The 22,311-nt window shown below is 46.1% G+C and overlaps 1 protein-coding gene across 20 annotated transcripts in view; it reads left to right on the top strand.

Moving 5' to 3' along the window:
- The window catches only part of MSI2 (musashi RNA binding protein 2), a 211,725-nt gene that overhangs the window by 922 nt on the left and 188,492 nt on the right, over positions 1–22,311 (top strand). For 14 of the 20 annotated variants that reach the window (XM_042026478.1, XM_042026477.1, XM_042026470.1 and 11 more), the window contains exons 5-7: positions 1–73; positions 1,932–1,979; positions 4,271–4,312. The exon at positions 1–73 is cut by the window's left edge and continues 2 nt beyond it. In XM_042026478.1, the coding sequence (XP_041882412.1) occupies positions 1–73; positions 1,932–1,979; positions 4,271–4,312 (163 nt within the window). Of the gene's footprint in view, positions 74–1,926; positions 1,980–4,270; positions 4,313–22,311 lie in introns of all 20 variants that reach the window. The other 6 variants (XM_042026479.1, XM_042026475.1, XM_042026471.1 and 3 more) reach the window with 2 other exon arrangements.

Below are 22,311 nucleotides of genomic sequence, written 5' to 3'. Positions count from 1 at the left end.
CGTTACGTTCGCGGATCCGGCGAGTGTAGACAAAGTCCTGGCTCAGCCGCACCACGAGCTGGACTCCAAGACGGTAGGTGCTGCGTGGGGCTGCCCGGCCGCCCTTCCCGGCACGGCGGGGACGCGACCCGGGCGCTCCGAGCCCCGCTCGGGCCGGTGTCGCGGGCGGTGTCAGGCTGTCATTGAACCGGGACCTTGCATGGCTCGGCTTTTCCTTTATATTTTTTCTAGACTTTGCCTTTAAACTTACCGAAAGCGGTAACTTTTTTTTATTTTTTTTTTTTTCCCGAAATCCGAATTCGCCCGTACCGACCGCTGGCTCCTCCCCCGGCCTTATATTTTATTGAGCGGTGACATTGAAAAAGCTGTGGAGTAAAATCCAACTTTTTTTTTGGTGCTGGGCTGCGGAATGCTTCCTGCAGGGAACTTTGTGCTTCTTTTGATTGATTATTTATGTATTGGTGAGCGCGTTTCAAGGTGGGAGTGACTTATTGTCAAACCGTGAAAGCTGCTGCTCGTGTCATTTCCCAAAGTCATTTTTTGGAGAGGTCTCCTCACCTGTGATGGCAGGGCCCCTGCGAAATGCACGCGGTAATTTATGGGAAGCTCTGCAAGAGCTGGAGAGTGGATGTGGTAGAGAAGCACAAGTCCTGATGTGTTGTTGTTTCTCCAGAGCTTTTTTGCTGCGCTCAGTATCCAGTGCATAGCATAAGGAAAAAAATGCTTATGAGATTCAGCTGATCTATTTTATTTTTTTTTAATAAACATTACATTTCTTTGATTTTTTTTTTTTAAAACAATTTCACACTTGAGTTTACCCCCTGCCCCGATATGGTGTTTTCAGTGTTGGGTCAAACAAAAGGTAGTGAGCAAGTGCAGCTCTGGGCCCTGTTTCCTCCCTGTGATCAAGGCCATGCAAAAAGATGAAGTTTTGTGCCTCCTACTTTGTTGTAGTTTTCAGCTTTGGCAAAGCTGGGAGGGGAGGGGGGAAGGACACTGGTAGAGGTCATCAGAGCTCTGGTGCTGCTGGCTCTGGAGGGGGCTGTGTTTTGGGAAGGGAAAGCTCGTGCTGGTGGAACTGCAGAGACCTTCTGCTGGACAGATCGAGCGTGGTCCTTGCTGTCACTGGGGTTATAGTCTGTGTTCTGGGGCTTGAGGGTTTTATTTTAACCTGAGCGTGGTGGTAGGAGCAATCCTGTCTCGATGCTGCAACATCTCATGGGTGCCTGTGTGTGCGAGATTATAGTTAAATGAAGAAAAGGAGAAGCAGGGAGCAAACATGAGGATATGATTTTTTAAAAATGTAATTTATGGAAACAAAAAGCCCAAAGCTCTTGTAGAAGCAGGTGGAATCTAGTGTTTTAATTTGACCTACAGATTCTGCTGGGCTTGCCTGAACACGAAGCCCATGATTTCACATGCCTCAATAATTTGATTTTAGGTTTAATCAGATATGGTAAGATAACTGATTTAGCCGTGCTCCTGAAATTAAACTCACCAGACTTTTCATGTACAGCTATATTCTCTATGTGTTTTTAAAGATAAATTTAGATAAGAAGAACAAAGGCAAACAGTATCTTGAACGAGGGTTTAAAAAAAAAAACATGGGAGGACACCCTGTCATATTTCTGACTATAATTAGGTCCTCCCCCAGCTTTTTTCTTGTATCACAGTCTAGTCCCTGCAATGTATAATTTGCTCTTCTCTGGGGGAGGGGTGAAGAGCTTCACCAGGGCAAATCTGCCTTGGTTTTGGTTGTGTGATAATGGTTGAATCAATCCAAATACAAAATTGACCTTAGAATCAGTAATGCAGCTTAAAAGTAAAGCACAGAGCCAGGCAGGTCCTTTCAGGCGTGTATTTGTAGAGTATTGTAGTAACTGTTGTGCAGTATAACAAGGCATTTGACTCTGTTTCAACGTTCAGCACAGGAGGCAGATCGGTTGGGTATTGGCATGGAAACGTCGCTCTTGTTTACAGTTACGTTAAAAGCTTTGTTTAGGTAATGGCCATTCATATCAGAAATAGTATTATAGTCATTTCCTAGAGGACTTGTAGATACAGTAAGTAGAATTGTACCTAACTAACTAATTTTTTTTTTTTGGTAGAACTTTTTTTTTTCTTTTTGGTTTTTTGTTCTTGTTTTTTGGTTGTTTTTCTTTTTGGTTGTTGTTTAAATAGTTGACAGGGTTATGCAAAAGGTATGGATTTGCCACGTTCATTGCTAGTGTTTCTCTTCAAAGGCTGATGGTGTTTATCCAAAAGGTTTTGGGAAGGAAAATTCCGTTCTTTTAGAAAATCTGTCGCTGTGGTGCAAAGGACTCCATGCTCTTTGAATTGACCTTCAAAAATGAATGTGTTGCTTTGGAGTTTAATGGCCTTCCCAGCTTTTTACCAGCAGGACTTTGCAGTGATGTCCCTCTGGTGGGCCTGGTGTTCTTTGGTGGGAAAACGTGTAGTTTTGGAGCAAATACAGAAACGTGCATATTTTTCCACCTTTGGGTATCGCTGTGGAAAATCCGTACCTGTTGTATTTCCCCAGTAGACAAATGCCTAGTCAGTGCTGAATATATCTGTAGATAATGTTAATCTCTATGAAAAGGTTAGCTTTCTAGATAAATAATTTTACTTTCTATGCTTTTTGAACAATAAAGTGGCATGTAATCGCTCATTTCTCAGGTGTGTCCTAAAAAAGATACGATACTTGTATCTGATGGAGGCAAATCAGTTTATCAGTTGCACATCAAACATCTGTGATATTTCCCATTTTGACAAATTAATTGAGCAAAACTGGTTTTTAGGAGAGGTTATTTAGCAGTGACAGGAATATTTATCACCACAGGAATAACAATACCAAATGGAAACATCTCCTCTTCCTCATCAGGGTTTGCCTGGGGAGGGAGGAACACAATAAAAGCCAAATCCAAACTCTAAAAGAAAGCTTGTCCTCCTGAATATGCTTAACACAATCAGCATTAGTGGCATCAGTTGGTTATACAGGCAAGGACAACGCTGAAAGCAGTTGCAGGTTGTACGGTTTAGGTAGGATCTAGTACTTTTAAAAACATCCTTTTCCAGACCCTTTATGTAGAAGATGTCTGTGTGCAGGTGCTGCCTGAGAACCAGAAGTGAAACCAGCAGCACACAGGCGTTTTACTGTGATTTAGAGGGGGCACTTGTTAAAAGATCTGATGTTTTTGTTTACATCCAGCCTCCTGCCTGTGTGCTCCCTCCAAACACCACTGGGTACCATTTCTTTGCATCTGCGGTGGTGTCTTTTTGGTTTCAAGTAATTTTGAATGGGAGAGGAGTCCCTTTTTAGAGATGACCTATGTGGAAGTTGTGTGTGAGGGTGCAGAATGAGCGTTTTGGAATGCAGAGGGGATGCGCTAATTCATGCAGCGCAAGGGGAGCCAACGCTGCATCTTAAAACAGGGCGGGGGGTAAAGCAAGGATTTTTTTTCCCCTTTCTTTTTGTCTCTGTTGATGTGCTTCATTCATGGATAGTTCAAATAACTCCTTAATGGAAAACCTTTTTTAAGAAGTTGTTTTCTTCTGGTTTAAATGCCTGTATATTTTACATACACGAAACTCGTTTGTAACTTGCTTTCCTCCCTTCCCACCCCATCCCAGAAATTCCTCTTTGGAGTTTTCCATTGATCACATATTTTCTTTGAGAGTGAGTAAATCAGATCAGTTTGGCATATTATTATGAAGGAGATCTAGTCCTTCAAGTGTTTTCAGTTTTAATAATTGAAATGGGAATAATTTTACTTTGGTTTTGACTTTCCTTTTTTGTGTGGTGTTGCTTGTCAGTTAAAGCAGAAAAAAGTAACCCCCAACCCAGCTGCACGAAGGTGCAGGTGTCAAAGCCACCAAGTTAAGATGTTGGTCAGGAATGCTGGCCCTCTTTCTGTGCAACATCCAGAGCATGCAGATAATTCTCTACATGCAGTTTTGGTGGTAGAGGCAGCACCCAGAGACTGATCCAGAGCTCCCTGGGCACCCACAGGGATTGCTGCCCAGATGATGATGGAGGAGAAGTGCAGAAGAGATGTTTTATTCCTCTCTTTCCATCTCCCTGCCCCTGCCAAACTCCCTAGACAAACCCAGACTGTGACCTATAGTTTCTAGAGTAGCTCTGAATGACCCGGTGTGCTGAATTACAAGCCTGAGAAATGAGGGATTAATAATTCAGTGATTTAAAATCAAAATAATATAAAATGACAACCAAAGCTATCCTGTTGATTTCCCCTTTCTTTTTCCTCAGATTGACCCTAAAGTTGCGTTTCCCCGACGAGCACAGCCCAAGGTAAGTAGGAGGATCGATAATAGGATTTTAGGCACACAGAGAGTCATTGTTGCCTGGCAGTTTGGGTTTCAGCCGGGGAATTGGCAATGAAAGCTTTTAAAGCCGAGTGCTGCTCTCGGGGGGATCAGTCTGTGGCTGTGGCCCAGGAGGCTGCTCTGTGTCCGTGCAGAGCTGGTCAGTCGGGCTGGACGGCAGGACCGGTGCCGGAGCTGCTGCCGCAGCCCCGCACAGCTGCTCTGTGCAGGGTGTTGTGCCTGGTGTTTATGAAGAGTGTTTGGATTAAGTGCAAGCTTCAGGCTTGTTTTGAGCTGAGCTTTTAGTTCTGTGGTTGTGATGGATGGGGGATATATCTCTGCCTTCATTGTTTGCAAATTTTCTTTTGTATAACTCGAGAGATGTGTGCGGAGTTGTGTGTAAGCCTTGGATGGCAAGTTTCTGATGAGGCTCTGGGGGCCTCAGGGTGTTGTTCTGCAAGAGCAGGGGAACAGTGAGATGTGAGCGTCCAGCTGGTCAGGCTGGCTGGAGCAGTGGCCTCTGGCGATGGTGTTGGCCAGTCCTCGCAGTGGCGCGGCGATGGTGTAGGGACACAGATGCTGCTGCCTGTGCGCTCCCTCCAAATGCCACTGGGTGCCATTTCTCCTGGAGGAGCTGCCTGTGGAGTACAAGTGGCTGTTGCTCTTTAGGTTGTGCCTAATGAAAACAAATCAGTCTCAAAGCCGAACTTGCAGCGTGTGAATTTTGAAAGCCAGAGGCTGAAAGAAAACTTTTGTAGTTGACTTTTTTTAATTTGTTTTTGAGAGTCTATTGGAAAAACTTAATTTAACTGATGTATGGCACTTGTGTACACACTTGTCATCTTGGGCTACTTCAGTCTTCAGGTAAAAATGGGAGGAAAAGGCTGCAAAGTTGTAGATGCAAGTCAGTAAGGAAAAGTGGTTTTAAGTTGGTGGTGGGAAACTAGCTGACCAACTGCCTGAACTGTTACTGCATACAGCCCCTCATGAAAGCAAGCAGTGTAACTGTGTGTGTTGAACCATGATGTTAAATATTGCACAAAACAGGCATCTAGGAAAAAACCCTGTGCCATTTAAAACTCCTAGGCAATAGCACTGGAGAGGTGCTAGGGAGTTCTTTAAAAGAAAAAAAAAAAGAGAACAAACCCCAATAGCCTGCTCACAGAATTTAAAACCAGACTAATGTGGGCAAATGTTTAGAGGTTCTTTTCTTCCTAGGACATATCTAATAACTCACTGGTGAATAATAGCGTGCCTGGCTTGCTTCTGCACTGAGCAAAGAGTTTCTAGCATGTGGGGCTTGTGGCTTCTGGCTTCTGGATTATGTTGTTGGATGGATGCCGTCTGTAATATACAATTGAAAGTTACCAGGATTTTGATCTTGTGCTTGATGTCCCTATCCCCCTTCCCAATACCTTTTAAAGGTTAATTGGCATTTTAAACTGTCTTCAGTGCCAGTTTCTACTGTTTCTACAGTATTATTTGGAGAAGTCTGTAATGCTTACAACAGAGCTGTTAAGCTATCCCATATGATTTCTTCTCTAACAATTAAAAAAAACAGGACATGTTTTACATCGAGGATACTAGCGAGTTAAATTTTTGTGTTAAAGAATGCAAAATCAGGTCGTATTGACAAAGGAGATTTTGTTTTTCTACACGTAGGGTTTTTTTTCCCTTGGTTTTTGGTAATAGACATCTTTCAAGTGTGGGGCAAATGCTTGAATGGACGTCAAATTCCACTCTTAGCAGGAGCTCGCTCTTTCTGGAGAGGTCAGCAGTGTCTGTTGCTACTTTTTACACATTTGTCCTTTCTAAAGTGTTGGGATTTCTACGGGGCACTTAAAAAAAATCTGAAGATTGAAAACAGCCTGATTTGGAGACTGGAGAAAATCAGATGCAATAAAGAGCAGATTTTACATCAATTATGATGTATTATTCTGGCAAGCATTTCATAATCTGGATATTTTGTTTTCTGTTTTTTTAATTAGATGCTGAATTAAGGTTTTGGACTTCAGTTGTTCATTTATCCCAGTTGAATAGCGAATGCTCAGCGTTAAAATGTGACTGTACTTTAGTCTAATTAACTAGCTAATGCTTGGGTCTGTGGAGATTAATGGCATTTAATGAAATGTCTCTGTCTCTCTCTAGGTACAAGGGGAGAATTTGTTTTTTGTTTTGGTTTTTTTTTTCCCCTGAGTAATCTTCCTTCCTGGTATGTTTAGCAAAATGGGGATTTGTTTTGTTTTTTTTCTTTTCCTGTGATTTTCCTGGCACTGATGGGGGCTGAGGTGGAAGCAAGGCTGGGGGTGCATTCCCCCTTCTCGGGCTTCCTTCCATCCATCCCCGTCCTTCCTTGAGGAGCCCTTTTTCCCCTCCTCAGCACGATTAACTCCTCAGTGGGCACATCTGAGCTTTGCCACTGCCTTTGCCACCCCCTGTGCCCGTGCTGCTCCTGCGGGGTCACACTCACTTGTTCCTTCCCCTCCTGATCCACGGTAATTGCCCAGCCCTGCCCTTTCAAACCCCAGCCCTGTAAAACGCTTTCTTTCGGGCTTTTTAAACCCCATCTCCGTGGTTTGACACCTCTCTGGTGATGCAAATTGGTTCCTGAGCAAGCAGTGGCAGGTTGTAACAGCCCAGCATTCTTCCCTGATTTCCTTAGAATGACCCTCACAGAAAATCCTCGCTGATTGCCTCCAGTGGATTACCGGGATGTGTAATCCTGCTCTCCTTGGGAAGGCCAGGACGACTTGAAGCCATTGTTTTAGGAAATTTGCTGCAGGGTTTAACTCGTTGGGATTCTGGTGAATATATATCTCCTTCCTTGGGGCTGCTGTTCCTTGATAAAAATCTGTCTTGCTTCCAAGTGCTGGAAGGCACTCTGTAAAAGGAGATCATTTATAACTCTGCTGACTTAAAAAATCCTTAAAAAGCAGCAGTGATGGGGCGCCAGTAGTTTTGTACCCCCTTTTGAATATTGAAGACTGCAATAATTTGGCTTTTTACTGTACGTAGCCTGCCATTCCTGATGTTACCTGCTCTGTTAGGTTGGAGAAGCCTTATCCAATTTAACGTGTTCATTAGATATTTTCAAACGTAAGCAATTTCCTCCCTCACGCCTCTGCCTTAGGGATTTATTTAAAAAACAAAACAAACCTGAAGAGCGAAAGGACAGCAGCCTCGGTCAATGAAGTAGCTCCTTGGCCATGAAAATGTCCTTGGTTTAGGAATTTGGATGCTTTGTTGTGCAGAGCCATGTATGAAACAGAGGCAGGTAAAACTTCAGCCAGAGTTTACAGTTAGTGAGGCTGCCCAGGGAGGTGTATTTTGTGCTCAGGTTCCTCCAGGGTGGGACTGAGGTGCTCGTTCTTCCTGCACTTACTACAGGGGCATAATGTGTGTGGTTGGGAATTGCTCCCAGTTCAACAAGCTGGAGCTGTTTGTAGTAAGGTGTGTGGCATGATGAGCACTGCGGATGTGCCCTGCTGGCTGTGGTCTGGAGCCTTCCTGGAATAAAACAGGGTAGCTGCTGCTGCTGGAGCTGCTCCCGTGGATCACTAGTGTGGGCTGGCACCAGGTGCGGAGTGTCTGGTGTCCTTTCTGCTGGTGACCCTGAGAGCAGGTGGCCACTGCTTATTTTAATTTGGGGTTTAGTCTGTGTGGATTGGGTATAGAACACTGGTGGCCATTTGGTCACAAAACAGCAGAAGGACTTCATTGGGTGAGGGAGGTATTTTGTTTGGTAATGGGCTGGGGATGCAGGGCACCGATGTCTTTATTAGATGTGTTATTGTCACAGAGGTCAGTGCAGGACTGGCCCCTCTGTGCCCCAGCCAGTCCCTGTTACCCGCATGGTGCCGGCCATGCCCGTGGCCAGCCTGGTTTCCTGTCTGGGCTGGGCACGTGGGCTCCGAGCAGTTGTGCACATCTGGTCCTTCTTCTTGGGCAAGAAGCAGTGTCAACAACTCTCCTTTCATGTGAGACGCTGCTGGTTAAAGCCATGTGAAGCTGCCTGTTCCAGAGCAGCAAATGGAGGGCATGCCCTTTTGGAATAACACCCAGGCCAACCTAGGATTTTTTTTTAAAGCTAACCAGTGGATTTAGATGTCTGATTCCAATTAAGTTAACTGTGGGTGGGGTGTCTGCGTCCCTTGGCTGTCTGATAAGCCTCAGACAGAGTAGCAGGGAGAGATTTTATTCCAAAGCAAATGATGGACCTTGAAAATCAAGAGTTCTGTTTGTTTCCTCCCCTGCTTCTGCCTGTAAACTCCTCCAGGTTAGTCCTACTACTTCCCATCTTGTTTTAGATACTAGGTAGACTTTGAAGTTTCTTTTTTTTCCCCAAAAGAATGTGAACTGGACACAGTAGCAGAACTCAGGATTCTTCCTTCCCTGGCACCCTTCCTTCCCCACCAGTCTGTAAAGAGCGGCAAGGTCAGACCTTTTTTCCCCGATGATTTTTTTTTTTTTTTTAATTCTTTCTAGATTCCCGTGCATTTGCAGGTCTGGGTGGAGTAAGAGAGGAAGTATTTCCTTCTCTTGGCATCAGGCATTGATGTGTAGCTTGATAATAATTGTGGTATCATCTGTGTGCAGAGTAGTATGAAGTCCTTCCCAGATGGTGTAGGATATTTCTTTGGGTGGTCCACAGCCATTGTTTGGGTGTCTTGCTCAACTAACCTTGATGTGAATCCCTTGTCCAGGGTAAGCTGCTCCTAGAATTTGCTTCCCTCTGGCATTGGATGGTCCGATGGAAAAGTTTCAGAGTCTGAGTCTTGGCTGATGAACCCAGCTCCGGGTAGTGGAGGATCAGGGTTTGAAACCCCTTGTCCTTGGGCTGGGGTTTGTGCTCTCTGCGGTGTGGCTGAGGCGGAGGATGATCTGTGTCCTTGGATGCTGCAGCCAGAGGAAAACGGGGCTGTGCAGGGCCTTCTGTGGAGTGCAGTGAGTTCTGTCAGAAACAAGAGCTGAACTGGATTTTTGTAACTTGTTTTTTGGAGATGTAAACATTTATTTCTTCTCCCCAATCACTCAGGTAGATTGTTCATGTTGTCCTGAATCCCCACAGACTGTCTTGTACTTGTTAAAATGTCTGTATTTCCATTCTCATTGCCTAAGGACATCTTTCATGTTAAGAATAGTCCTAATGTACTTTCCTTCCCTTTGACATACTGCTAACTAAAAATTAAAATTGAACACTGTCTAACATGGGACTTTTTTTAAAAGGAGGTTCTACTTTTTTTCTGTTTTCCTGTATTGTTGGATTATTTTTAATGGTGTCTACCAGGTGACTTTTGTGCACTTGTATATGCCAGGAAAGGTTCTGAGGTAGGGAGGTCAGGGAAATGGAAGGAGAGCAGCATGCTGACACCCCTGTGCATCCCTCTCTGCTTCCAGATTGAGTACATCTCCTCTGCAAAGTGCTGAGCCTTTATCAGCCCGGGGGTAGGTCTACTAATGACTGATCTAAAACCATCAAATTCATTTATTTGTCACTGCCAGTGACAGGCCAGTTAATGCTAATGGATTCTTTTTTTAGCCTGTTGACTCTGGTGATAGTCTCATAAATGTTGTGAAACCCAAAGCATTAAGGGAACTTGGAACTTATTTTTAGAGGAGAGCTACTGAAACAGGGTGAGGTGGGGTGTGTGCATCAAGATGCATATTGTGCTGAGAAGGGAAAAAGAACAATTCTGGTTCATTAAGCTGTACTTTGAGTCTTTGCTGTTCCCAATAGTTACTTGACTTTTCAGTTGTATTTTAGTGTTCTCTTTCAACACATTTTGGGTCATGCTATAAAGTGAAGCTGTAAATAGTCAGTCATCTTAGGGAAAAATGATTTGTTTCAGAAAATGGTTCATCTCAGGGCCTGAATCTTCTCTGCCCCTATTGTGTGAAAGCACTTAAGCATATACTTAAGTTGGCATAAGCATGTGGGTAAGTGCTTTGCTGAATCAGCATGGACACAAAGCACGTTATTAAATGCTTTGTTGAACTGTGAAGCCTGTAGCAGAAAAAGATTAAAAGATTACTTTGTGTATTTGACAGTACTTTGTATATGGTCAGTTCCATCGCTTCTCCTTCAGAGATAGGCAGTTTCATCTCTATCATATTCCCCCCCTCCACCACAGGATCTCACTCACAAGAAAATACTAATCTGCTGTTTCCTCAAAAAACTGATTACAAGGTCAGTGTAGCATCAGACTTTAAAAAAAAAAAAAATCATTGTTGAAGCTTAATTTAGTCTTTAGCCCTGAAATCACACGTTCTGTTTGCCTTAGTCACTGGAATAATTCTGTAATAATTCTAGTCTTCAGCATGGCCTATGATTTTTACAATATTATTGCTGTAGAAATTGTGGTTTGCTGAGTAATTTGAAAGTTACCGTGAATCTTTGTAGTCAGATCAGCATGCGGTATTAATAAGTTACTTCTAAACTTTGGCATTTTACTACTCTCCTGTTGAAAGTATTTCTTCTATTTTTTGAGTGCAGAGAAAATCTGAAGAATGTTGGGAAGTTGTTCTCTCCTGTTCGGTCATTCCCTGTGCCGGGACTTCAGCAGCTGGGTATATTGTTGTGACTGAGGAGGCTTAAATTAAGATTGTACTTTGGCAACTTTGTATTATAAAGAAGGACCCTGCTAAGGCTTATGCAATTCTGCACATGAGGAATAGTCCCAGAGAGCTCAGCGAGCACAGTGAAATGCAGACAAGGCTCCTTAATATGTTCGTGAAGTGTACGTGGCAGGAAGGGTGAAGGAAAAGAAGTATTGACAGCAGCAGAAAGCATCGCTGCCTCTGCCCTGCCCTCCCCCAGCAAAGACTTGCATTAATTTCCCATTGACTCTGATGTACAATAGGGAAGAGGTTTCAAGCTGACTGAAGGGGCAAAGGTCCAAGAAAACTACTGTAGCAAGAACCGATGCAGAGTGACAGTAATGAGGTGGCCTGGCAGGTGGGAGGGAAAAATGGTGGGGTGGGGGAAAGAAACTAATATCTGGTGAATTAAGTAGTTCCCAGGGTTTGAAGTTGTTAAGTCCCCTTGGTTTTATTTTCCTTCTTGTGTGCGACACAGCTCTGAGATGGGGCTGAGCACGTGGGTCCTGGTGCAGCTCCAGTCCTCCTGGCTCAGGGCTGGGTCCCTGGGAGTGCTGGCGTGGCCCAGAGGGTACAGAATTCTTCTGTAGTGCTCCCAAACCTGTGCTGTGCTGTTTTAATCAGTGTTTCAGTATTCCTGACTCAGAGCTCATCTTTATGTTGTTTTGTGGGTCAGTTTTGCATCAAAGAGAAGGTGAGGAGCACAGGGTGAAGAAGTGTTTTGAAGTTTTGATTTATTTAAAATAGGAGCTGTGAAGTGCAGACAAGACTTTAAGCTTCTTGAATGCTGGTGGAAAGAGAATGCCTGCTGGATAGAGAGTCTGGGGAGGCTTTACCCAATTGCTGAATAAACACTGTTCAGAAATCTTCCCAAAGGGTAATTTGGTGTGGTGTGAAAAGAGGTTGCAAGGAGCTGAGCATTTGTCCTAAGTATCCGTGAATCCCACTGGACTGGGAGATGTTGCTCAAGTCGAGGCCTGGTTTGTGGCAAAAGCTTGCCAGCTGCAAGCCCTCAGCACTGGCAGGTTTGGTGTTTGTTGCACTGCTGGAAGAAGGTGTTGCTGAAGGGGATGTTGCCAGGGATTCTTCTGCAGTGCTTGCTGAACGAGTGAAACTCCTGTTTAGTTTTCCTTTTGGCTGTGTTATCAATCATTTATGTTCAGAGCTGTGTTGGTGCGATTCCCTGCTCTGAGCCCGAGCTGTGTGCAGGGCTCAATATGTACATGGAGCATTTATCCTTTTGCCAAAGGTTTGCAAAGTGCTGTAAATGAGTGTAAAGATGTTCCTTTGCTGGTGAAATTCGCCTGCTTCTGCTGTTGTATTTGGCAGACCTACAGAGTCTATAGCAGCATGTTGTGCTCAATGAATTGTGGGAGGGAACAGAAAACATTGAAAAGAAGTCCAGAGGTAATACTGAGATGGGAAATACGATAGGAATTTTCTGAGGATTGGGAGTATTGCCCCACCTTTTGGTCTGGGGCTGCTACCGGACATTGTGTTGGGTGGTATCAGGTCTTGTTGTCTGCCATGTCCTCAGGATCCCTGAGAGATCTCTCCTGTGAGTACTGAGCAAGCCCTGAGACAACTACAGCAAAAACTGTTGGCTTCTTGGAGCAGGAGCTCCCTCTCCTCAAAAAGTCTCTGCTGTAAAGTGTTTGGGGTTGTTTTGATTGATGCATTTGTACCAGACAGCTCATCTTTCTCCCCAGTCACTTTCTGTAGGTCAGCTCTCAGACTCTGGCCCTGGATGGGTGGCCTGCTGAATACACACCAACCATTTGAACTGTACCCTCTTCAAATGCTACCTGGTGAAAAAACCCTCATAAAACCTGCTATGAAAATGTCCTGGGCCCGATGTTGGCTGGGGTTGAGAGCTGAGGAAGCAGAGTCACTGTTGGTCACTCTGGTCTTGGCACAGCGTGTAGCTATGTAACCCAAATAAGGCCCTGGTGGGCCTGGTACCGATGCTGCCATTGAGCCTGGAGATAAAGGGTCAGAGAAAAAAGGGCAGTGGGGGATTATGCAAAGATCTCAGTGTGGCAGAGAACGCAGCCGCTTCCTGACACCGGGTTTGATATCACAGTAAACGGCTGCCTCTGTCTGAAGGGGATGTTGGCAGCATCCCTGGGTGCTGGGGAGGAAGTGTGGGAGGGCAGAGCAGCATTGTACACTGCCAGCTCTTTATGTGACTTGTCTTTGAGGGGTTAAACTGGGTTTTTTTGTTGTTTTTAACGACTTTTGACTGTCAAATTTTATAAGGGAAGCCGTGACTGGAGTGGCAGCGCTCCGGTGGGTGGTGGAGGCTGTAACTGCTGAGGTTCCTGCCGTACGCCAGCACTTCCGAACTTTGGAGAGGGGGAAGCAAGATAAGGACGTGAGGCCACAGCATGTGAAAGGTAGCTGGTGGTGTGAATTATGGCTCACGCCGGTCTCATGGCTACAAACCAGCGCGGGGGCTGGGAGCAAGGGGGGAGCCCGGCAGAGGGTTGCAGTGGGCTCAGCGGCGCGTTGTGACACAGGGCTGCTCCTGGTGCCCTCAGTAACAGGAGGAGAGGGGGAAGCATGCTGAACTGCAGGTGTCCTGGAGGCCTCTGCCTCCAGATAAGCGTTGGCTTCTCTTCCCCGCAGCGCCGGGCGCTCAGCCATGCCGGACGCTCCTCCGCCCCCGAGGCCTGGCTCCTGGGAGCTGGCTGGCTCCTTTGTGCGGCACGGCCGTGCCCGCTCCTCTCTGGGTGCCTGTCGTTCTCCCTGTTGGAGCTGGGACGGATGGCTGCCCTGGTGCCTCCGTCCTGTGCAGACGGGGAGCGTGTCCTGATGTGCTTGCGCAGCTCTGGGGACAGGCTGCCTCGGGATCGCGAGCCTCTGTCCCCTCTGTGCCTGTCAGGGGGCATTTCCTGCCCCAGCCTGCCTGGGATCCTGGTGGGGGTGGGTGGGTGACAGTGAAAAGAACCTGGAGAATCTCCTGCTGCAGCACCTTTTGTGCTCTGAACTCCTGCCTCACCTAATCCCAGGAACTGGGATGGAAGCAGCAGGTTCTGTGTGTGATGTGCTCGGCAGTATATGTGTGAGGAGGGAATTGTGATCATCTTGTGTGATTTTTATTTTTTCCCCCTCTCTCTTTTTCATCTAGTCACATCCACTATGTCATTAGTCTTCCAGATCGAATACAATGATAGTTGAAAGTCTTCCACAGTTATGAGTCCCCCAAAGTTTTGTGAGCATGGCTTTGATTTTGTGGTAGTCATAAGAAGTCAGTTTAGATTTCTGGGCATCTTTTTGTAGTTATTTCCAGTGGATATTTTAGTAGAGGCATTTGTCTTCTCTCTCGATTAAGCATGTGTATGCAATAGGAAAAGAACAAAATATGGAATAGAAAAAAATAGTAAAACAATTCAGTAACCAGTCCAAAAGCCTTAGTGCTAAAGAGCCATGAAGAAGCTTTATTGGAACTATAATTGCAGACATAAGCAGTGATTATCTGTCTTTGTGCCTTTATAGTCCCCATCACTGTTATCTGAACGCATGAAGCTTATGATAGTGTGAGCAGAACATTATTCATCTGGTGCTATGCTCTTGTAGTATGTGGAAAGTAACATAAAGTGTCAATTCATTTGAAAGTGATAGGGAGAGAAACAGGTAGGAGAGGACAAGTGTTGTTGCAGAACACATTACTCATGAATCTTATCCTGGTTGCAGCTGAAGGAACGCAGAGACAGGGTAAACTTCTTACATGGACATGGTCAGATGAATTTTTGCTGTTTCTTAATGTTCTTAGAGGTCTTGGGCAGGTGCAGCCCTTCATCGTTGAAGAGTGCCTTGGTGTGTTTCCTTGAAATGCTCTAAATTGGCTCCAGCTGAGAGAAGGGCAGCAGCACCTGTTTGTCTTGCATTCCTGAGAACTGGAGATTGTTGGATCAAGGCAGACAAATGGATGCTGCCAAGCACTTTTTGAGGTGGAACAGAGATCAGAGAGCAAGTCCTGAATTTCTTGGCTGATTATTGGTGCTGGTTATGCAGGTGAAAATGTGCTCTGGGCTGTGAAGAGGCAGAGGGAGGAAGAGGTAGTTTGGTGGCTGGGCAGCCGAAGCAGTGGAAGGAGCAGCGTGTGCAGAGCTCTGGATTTTGCGCTGAGGTTGGTGAGTCCAAGATTGGGCACAGGTGGTTTGCGTTTACCTGATCAAGGCCAGTGTTAGGAGGGTCTGCTGATCTCTCCTGTCCGTTGCCCTCCTGCCGTGGTGCTGATTAGGCAGGTGTGAAACCTGAAACCTGTCAGCTGAAAGCAATTTTCAGGCCCCCTAATTCTGATTGCAGTCAGGTGCTCTGGGTGAAGGTAGTCAGTGGAGGAGGTGAGGTAGGAGTCAGAATTGCTGTGGTCTCTTCACGAACAGCATAGGATGGTTCGGGGCTGGTTTGAGCTATAAGAAGGTAACTGTTTTGGGGATGATTTTTTGGGTAGGGGAGGCACTTGTTGGGTGGGAGACTGCTTATGCTTTTTTTACCTTTTTTTTCTGAAATTTTGAGGCAAAAGACTGCCATTTTAAAGGAGGAAAATGATACAGGGGAATCCAAAACTTGTAAGCCTGCTTTTTTATTTACTTTTGCACTGAGCTAGGACCAGGTGAAAAACAGACCTGATCGTGTATGTTTTTTATGGAGTTTTCTTTATTTCTTAGTGATGATTGTCTTTGTTTTTGTTGGAGTTAGCAGGAGTTATCCCCTAACTTCTGTTAAAGCAGCTCAAAGCAAAGCTTCTAAATTGCTTAATACACTCAAGGGCATTTTAAAAACAAAACCAGAAATCTGCTAGCCAAGTGCCTAGATAGACAAAGAATAGGGAGTGCAGTTTTTGGAGGCGTGTGCCTGCCTGTCCATTATGCGAATGTAAAACGAGATAGTGATGGTTTGAAAGTTTCTGGTCTTGAGTGAACTGTGAGTGAAAAACTGATTCTTGGAAAAGTTTTATTTCAGAATGTTAGTTAGATGTACATTCCTGGAGATATCAGCATCCTACTTTCACGAAAGACTTGTGTGCTGAAATGACTTAAACTAGTTTAAATGTTCTCATCACACAGAGATGAGGTAAGTGATTGCCATCACCCTTGTTTTATGGATGTGCAAAACAGAAGTGCTGCTCACGTGTTCTGCAGTACTCGAAACAGGGAATTGCTGGTGCCTTGGGAGAGGATTATTCCAAAGCTGATGTGTTCTGGGGCTTCTGCTGGGCTGCGTGTTCCCAGGTGCTGGGGAGGAGGGGAGATGCAGGGTTTTTGGGGCTGAGGTGTCCTGACTGTGCCATGGGCACTGCTGGGTGAGGAACTGCAGTCCCCAAGAGGTGATGAGGCCGTGTGTGGAAGTGGCCTGGATGTTGCATCACTGGAGATGGGTGTGAGTCAGTCACGAAACCCTCTGCAAAAGGCTTTTGTAACTAGTACTGGCTTATTAGAAACAGTTGTTGAGGATAGGCCTGGCTTCACTGGATATTTGAAGCGTCTTAAGAATGGTGCAGGTGGTGCTCTGAGTCCGAGCAGGGCACAGGCAGACGTAGGGGAAGGTTGTAAGATGTTTAAAAGGGACGGGTGGGTGCCCAGAGGAACAGACTGAACGTGGTGCCTGTGTGACACCTGTCCGGAGCTTCCAAACCCGTAGCAGGCTCCTGTGGTATGGGGCAAGAAAGGGAAATGGGGAATACAGAGGTGCTGATGCCTTTCTGGGGGAAGGTCTATGTGTGTGAGTACACAGCAGTACTGCATCCCGTGCACAGAGCTGTGCTGGGGAGCCGGGGTTCTGCTGTGGGCGTGGAGAGGGGATGCAGGGTTTGGCTGGAGCTGTGGTGGTGAGCACTCCGTGCCTCAACCTCTGCCTGCCCTCCGTGGCTGAGAGCCGCCGGGTTCCAGCCCCGCAGCCCGGCAGAGGCTGTGCCCGGGGCAGGCTGGGCAGCAGGAGCTCCGGCCGTGCCCGTGGCTGCGGCTCTGCTGGGAGCGCCGGGTGCTGGGCTTTGGGATCCTCTGGCAGCAGAAATGAGTATCATTGTGTTTTATTGTGGCTTCTAAGAACGCAGTGTGTTTGTGCTTCGGGGAGCCCCAGGGGCTTTGTTTTTCACCAGGCCTGAGCTATTCTTCAGCAGAGCCTTCCTGGAGCGTGAGCCAGTTCTGCCCATTAGGACCGAGAGACGGGCCTGACTGATTTCTGCTCCCTGCTGCATAATAAACCTGATACTAAAATTAGTGTTGGTCTCCCTAGGCCATAATTCTTGCTGAGATTATAGAGAATTGTGTGTGCAGAGAGGAACTGTGGTTGTGTGTGTTTGGGGTTTTTTTTATAAGCTTGAGTGTCCAATTTCCAGGTTTTTTACTTAACCCCCCCATCTTTTTCCCCTTTTCCTCTCTTTTGGGAAGTGCTTAGCCTTTCTGTGTGTTTTGGCTATTTAAGCCTCTGTCACTGCAGGCAGATGAGTTCCTTGGGAGCTCTTCTGAAGGTTTTGTAATTGAGTCTTTTACCACGGCGACAGGATATTATTAACCTTCAGTAAAGCAATTTATTTCATACTCCTTTGTGGGGATAAGCCTTTTTTCCCCCAGGAAAATCTGTATGTGGAAAGGGTTTTACGTACAGAGGTAGCTGGACTTGCAGTAGTCATTATGATTTTAGAAAAATTAATAATTTACATGAAAAATAAGCAATTCTGTTTGCATCAGTTTAAAAGAAACCTTTGGTCCTGAATGATCCCACCCCTGCCCCAGTGTTTTGTTTTTGAGAACAGACTTTTTGCCTGTTGGTGGCTATGAAAAGAAGGTTGTATTTCATTTTAGAGCTCTTGAAATTTGGCCTGTGTGAGCACTAAACGATTTTGTTGTCTTCTTTCAGATGGCCTTAAAAATGACCTGAGAGCTGGAGGGAGGAGTTCCTTGAGGGGTCTCCCTCTGGGCATGGCCTTTGCCCTGAAATCAAATGCAGACTAGTCCAGAAGTCGTTAAAGATTGGATAGCTCCTAGAATAGCAATTTCCAGCCAGCGGGGGGAATGCTGGATAAGTGGCCAGCCTGGCTTGAATCCCTTGTGCTCTCTATTGAGTGCGGTGACAAAGGCACTGGTCTGGGATTCAGGGCATCCAGGCTCGGGTGTCATTGCAGCTCCCTGCGGCCTGATTTTTAGTTTAAAAAGAGGATCAGAATATTTCTTTCCTCATGTCTCGTTAGACTTTTTACTTCAGTATCCTGTTAAACTTTAAAAAATTAAATTAACAATGCGCTTGTCCTGTCGTTCAAGCTACTTGGAAGCTCTGCGCTGTCAGAGCGCTGCTTTCGAAGGAGTTCACCACAGCTTGCAGTAGGAATATGTTCTTTTAGCAATTATATTAGATGAAGTAGGGGTATTATTCCCACATTATACAATGGAGCTTGGATGAGAGGCAAAGTGCTTTGTCCAGAGCTTTACGTTTATTAACACACTTGAGTCTCTTGGTGCCGTGTGGAGGCTTTAATTGCAGAGTCATCATTTCCCCGCACTGTGCCTCTCCAGCTGAACGCTGCTGCCTTGGAGTGAAATGGGCATCGTGGGCAAGTGCCATGTCTGTGGGACTTGTGGTGCCCTTCCGTAGGGCTGCAGAACCACCCTCTCCGAGCTGATCTTCCTGTGCTCAGCCACTTGCTGCTTTTCTGGATGTGTTCTGTGATTTCGATACAAACTTCCCAGTGCCTCTTTGGTGGTTCCATCCCTTTTCCATGAGATGGGCTTTTCCATCTGTGTCAGAAGGCGCTCGCTGTGGAGCTGGGCAGCACTCACCTGCTGCACCTTGGGGTGCAGGCTGCCGGTGGCAGGGACTGCACATCTGCTGGGGCGTGTCTTGGGCCCAGGAGAAAGGATGGGCACACCTGGGCCCACAGAAACGTGGTTTTTGGGAGGTGGTGAGAGCACTGGGTGCCGGCTGTCCTCTGGCTGCGGTGTGCGCAGGTTTGTGGAATGGACCTGCCCCTTCCTCGGAGCTCGTGGGTGTCGCTGTGTTTTGTTGGTAGCAGTGAACTGACTTCTAAAAACACAGATAAACACCATGGCCCTGCTTTTATCCTGCAGCCTTCACACCCCCTCGGTGCTGCTGGCTTGCTGAGCAGGATGTGATGGTGGTTGTGCTGCAGGGGGACAAAAGGGCTTCTCCAGAATCCCGTCGGTGCCTCTCCCGGGCCTGGCCTGTGCTCAGCCCCGTGGGAAAGGGCTCTTTGCTGTGTGGTCCTTCAGCCTCTCCTAAAATTCCAGAGACACGCTACATGCAAGAAAGTGTTTTTGTTACTGAAAGACTTCCTGGCCCCTTCACATGCTGGTTTTGTAAAACTTTGCAGCTGGTAGATTTATTCTCAAGTCTTCAACTAGAGAATCTTTCTGTTTTAAAAATGGTAGAAATACATTTTTCCCCCCTTCTTAACTCTGTTGTTGTAAATGAGCCCCACAATCTGAAATTTTTTTTTTCTTGAAAGCTTCTCCACCAGAGATTTAATTAAAATATTGTGAAAGGCCGTCATTGAAAATGAGAAACCTTTTGAGTGGAAGGCACCCTGATTTCCCTCTGCAGAGCTTTTTGTCACCATAGAGATGAAAAGAGAAGCTCAAAATTGCACTTTCCCCTTGTGTGTTGCTACTGAGGGGCCATGGCTGCAGGTAGCAGCTGCACTAAGATCAGCAGGGCTGGCTGGGGCTGAGGCTTTAACTCTTTGCAGGGCACAAGCACTGGGTCGGGATTTCCTTCCCTGGTGGAAGCATTTTTCTGAGTTTATTATTCTGTTTTAATTTCCTGTACTTCAGGGCTGGAATTTATCTGGGTTTGTGAAGGGAAGGAATGCAGGGGCCCATCCTTTTGTCTCCATAAAAGCATAACTCGGCACCTCTGAGCACAGCAGAGTCCGTTGGGTCCTCTACAAGCATTGCCACGATGTCCTGAGGTGTTCGTGCACTGCTGAAGGAATGGTGTTGGAATTCCACTTGGCCTTTTTAATTTTCTCTTTTAAAATTTTTTTTAGTGTATAAATCATAACTCCTCTTTAGCATTCACGCCTGTCTGATTCTCACTTAAAACAGCTAAACGTCGGGCTTTTTTGTTGGTTTTCTTTTTAAAATCAATGGGTTAACAATATTTGTTTTTCCTTCTGGTAACCCCTCTGGAAGTGTGGGGATTGCTAAATCGAAAATATATGCTGTGAGTGGTAAAACTGCTCTGCTACAGTTTCAAAGACAGTCCCACAAATTGAAGATTATTGGAGGGGACATGACACTGGGCAGTGTTATGCTTTTAATCATTTTAAAAACAAATTTTTCTCCCTAATCGAGTGAAGAGCAGGCTCAAGTGGATTCTTGGCACAAACATCTCAGACAAATGAAAGTAAAATGTATATTGAAGCTGTCTGCTGTTGTATATTTTATACCATACCTGTCTTGGTGACTGATCTCAAATGGGCGCAGTGGTTTAATTTTAAGCTGAGTGAGACATGTAGTGTTTAAACTTTCCGATAGAAAGTGAACATAACCCATGTAATGGCATTATTAACGGGGAGTATTACTAAATTGTAAGTTGCAAATTAATGGTTTAACGCTGAGACTAAATATACAGCTGTGTTCTTGTGTAATGTTACGAGACAAAATTAGATCAAGTATTTAAAAACAGAAGGGCCTCATCCAAACCCAGTGGGTGTCTTCCCAGGGACTTCACTAAGCCTTTCCACCTCACAGTGAGGGTGCAGACCTGTAACTCCAGCCAAGTCACTAGAATGAGTGTGTGCCCTCCACAGTGGGCTGTTAACATCTGACTACCCGAGATGCCCATGTATTTGGAGTAAAATAGTAACAGTACTTGTTTCCATGGTGGTGGGGACTTGGTTGGGTTCAGCTTGTACCTGATGGAAGCGATGCTGTTGTGTGTATGTATCTGAGTTCTGCAGGATTATGTATTAATTTTTAAATGAGACAGTATTTGGGAGCTTGGCTTGGCTCTGATGCAATTTGCCCTTGTGCTTTCCTTGACTGTTGCTAATAAGAAGTGCTGGCCTAAATCAGCGTCTTGAAGAATCATCGATTTGCTAATTGCAGATAATCAAGTCCCTGCTCATGCTGAGACCACTTTTGTTTCCTGCCACTCTGCCAGGATTCGGGCAGCATCTCCCAGCCCTTGATGTAACCAACAAAGTGGGTTGGGGGCACTCACATTGTTCATTCTCAGAGGTGACAAAGTTGTTGGTATTCAGGCTTGATGATTGCGGAGCTGATACCACTGACCTTTCTGGCTGAAGTGGGCTGTGGAGGTCAGAGCTGGGGGGCTGAGTTGGGGAAAGGGGTGTTCAGAGAGCTGTGCTGGCACAGCTTTGCAGCGCTCACCTTGGTTAGTGCAGTCCTGGGCAGTGTCTGTCGACATCAGCCTCCTGAAATTGTTCTGAAAATACACGGTAGTTGGTTCTTATTTTATTTTTTTTTAATGTGCTTCCTCCCCTTCTGTATTCAGCTAGGGAGGGTGTTTCTGTGTGCTGTAGACCTTGCAGAATGTTTAAAATGAAGCAGGGGCTGATGAAAATTTGTGTCCCACAGTTAGCACAGTCAGGAGAGGTGAGGACCGGAGGCTGCTGCTCTGCTGTGTCATGTGTGTGGATGCTCTGTGTTCTCTCCATGTCCACTTGAGCCAGCCACCCTTCGCCCATCAGGCATTTTTCATTCCCTGGCTGGATCAAGTCTCGCTGAAGGATGTGGAAAGGAGTGATAATGGCTGGTGAGCTTTTCTGATGACTTTATGTAGAACAGCAGTTGATCCCAGACCATAAGAAAACAGGAGGAAAGTAAGAGCCTTTCTGAGGAAGATCCCATTAGCTGATGGGCATTATCTTTGTGTAGGTGCTGGTCCTCTGGGTCAAGGAGAGTAGGGCAAATCCTCTGAAACCCCTTGCTTGGCAGATGAGGAACTGGAGCATATTGCCTTGGCTGAAGCGTTTTGATGAAATAATGAGTTTTTTATGGTGTCCATCTGGCTGGGAGCTGATGCTGTGTGCAGGGCAGTCCGTGCCTCAGAGGTGGAGAAACAGGTTTGCTTTCCCCAGCGCTTGCTGCAGGGATTTGCAGCAGGGATGGTGTTCAGCTGGCAGAGCCCAGCTGCCCTTGGCCCTGCCCCGTGCTCTGGGGCTGTGTGTTCGAGGGTCTGGCCTGGAGGAGGGAATGCTGTGGAGTGGCTGGGGGTGCACAGAGGGCGATGGCAGTGCCCAGGTGTCAGGAGTCACGGGGACACCGAGCGAGTGGTCCCAGCTTGGGTCGCTGCTGGAGCCGGTGTCAGCCCTGCTGCTGCTTTAAAGCCACACCAGAGGAACAGATGATCACTGGACAGCTTAGGTTACATAATCTCTTTTGGGTTTAATGTCAGGCCCCC

The sequence above is a fragment of the Corvus kubaryi genome, unplaced genomic scaffold, assembly GCF_017639235.1.
Source record: "Corvus kubaryi isolate FWS band 111438036 unplaced genomic scaffold, C.kubaryi_AGA036_p1.0 37284, whole genome shotgun sequence".
NCBI classification, from domain to species: Eukaryota; Metazoa; Chordata; class Aves; order Passeriformes; family Corvidae; genus Corvus; species Corvus kubaryi.
The sequence above is the reverse complement of the archived record's forward strand: the minus strand, read 5'-3'. Positions and strand labels throughout refer to the sequence as shown.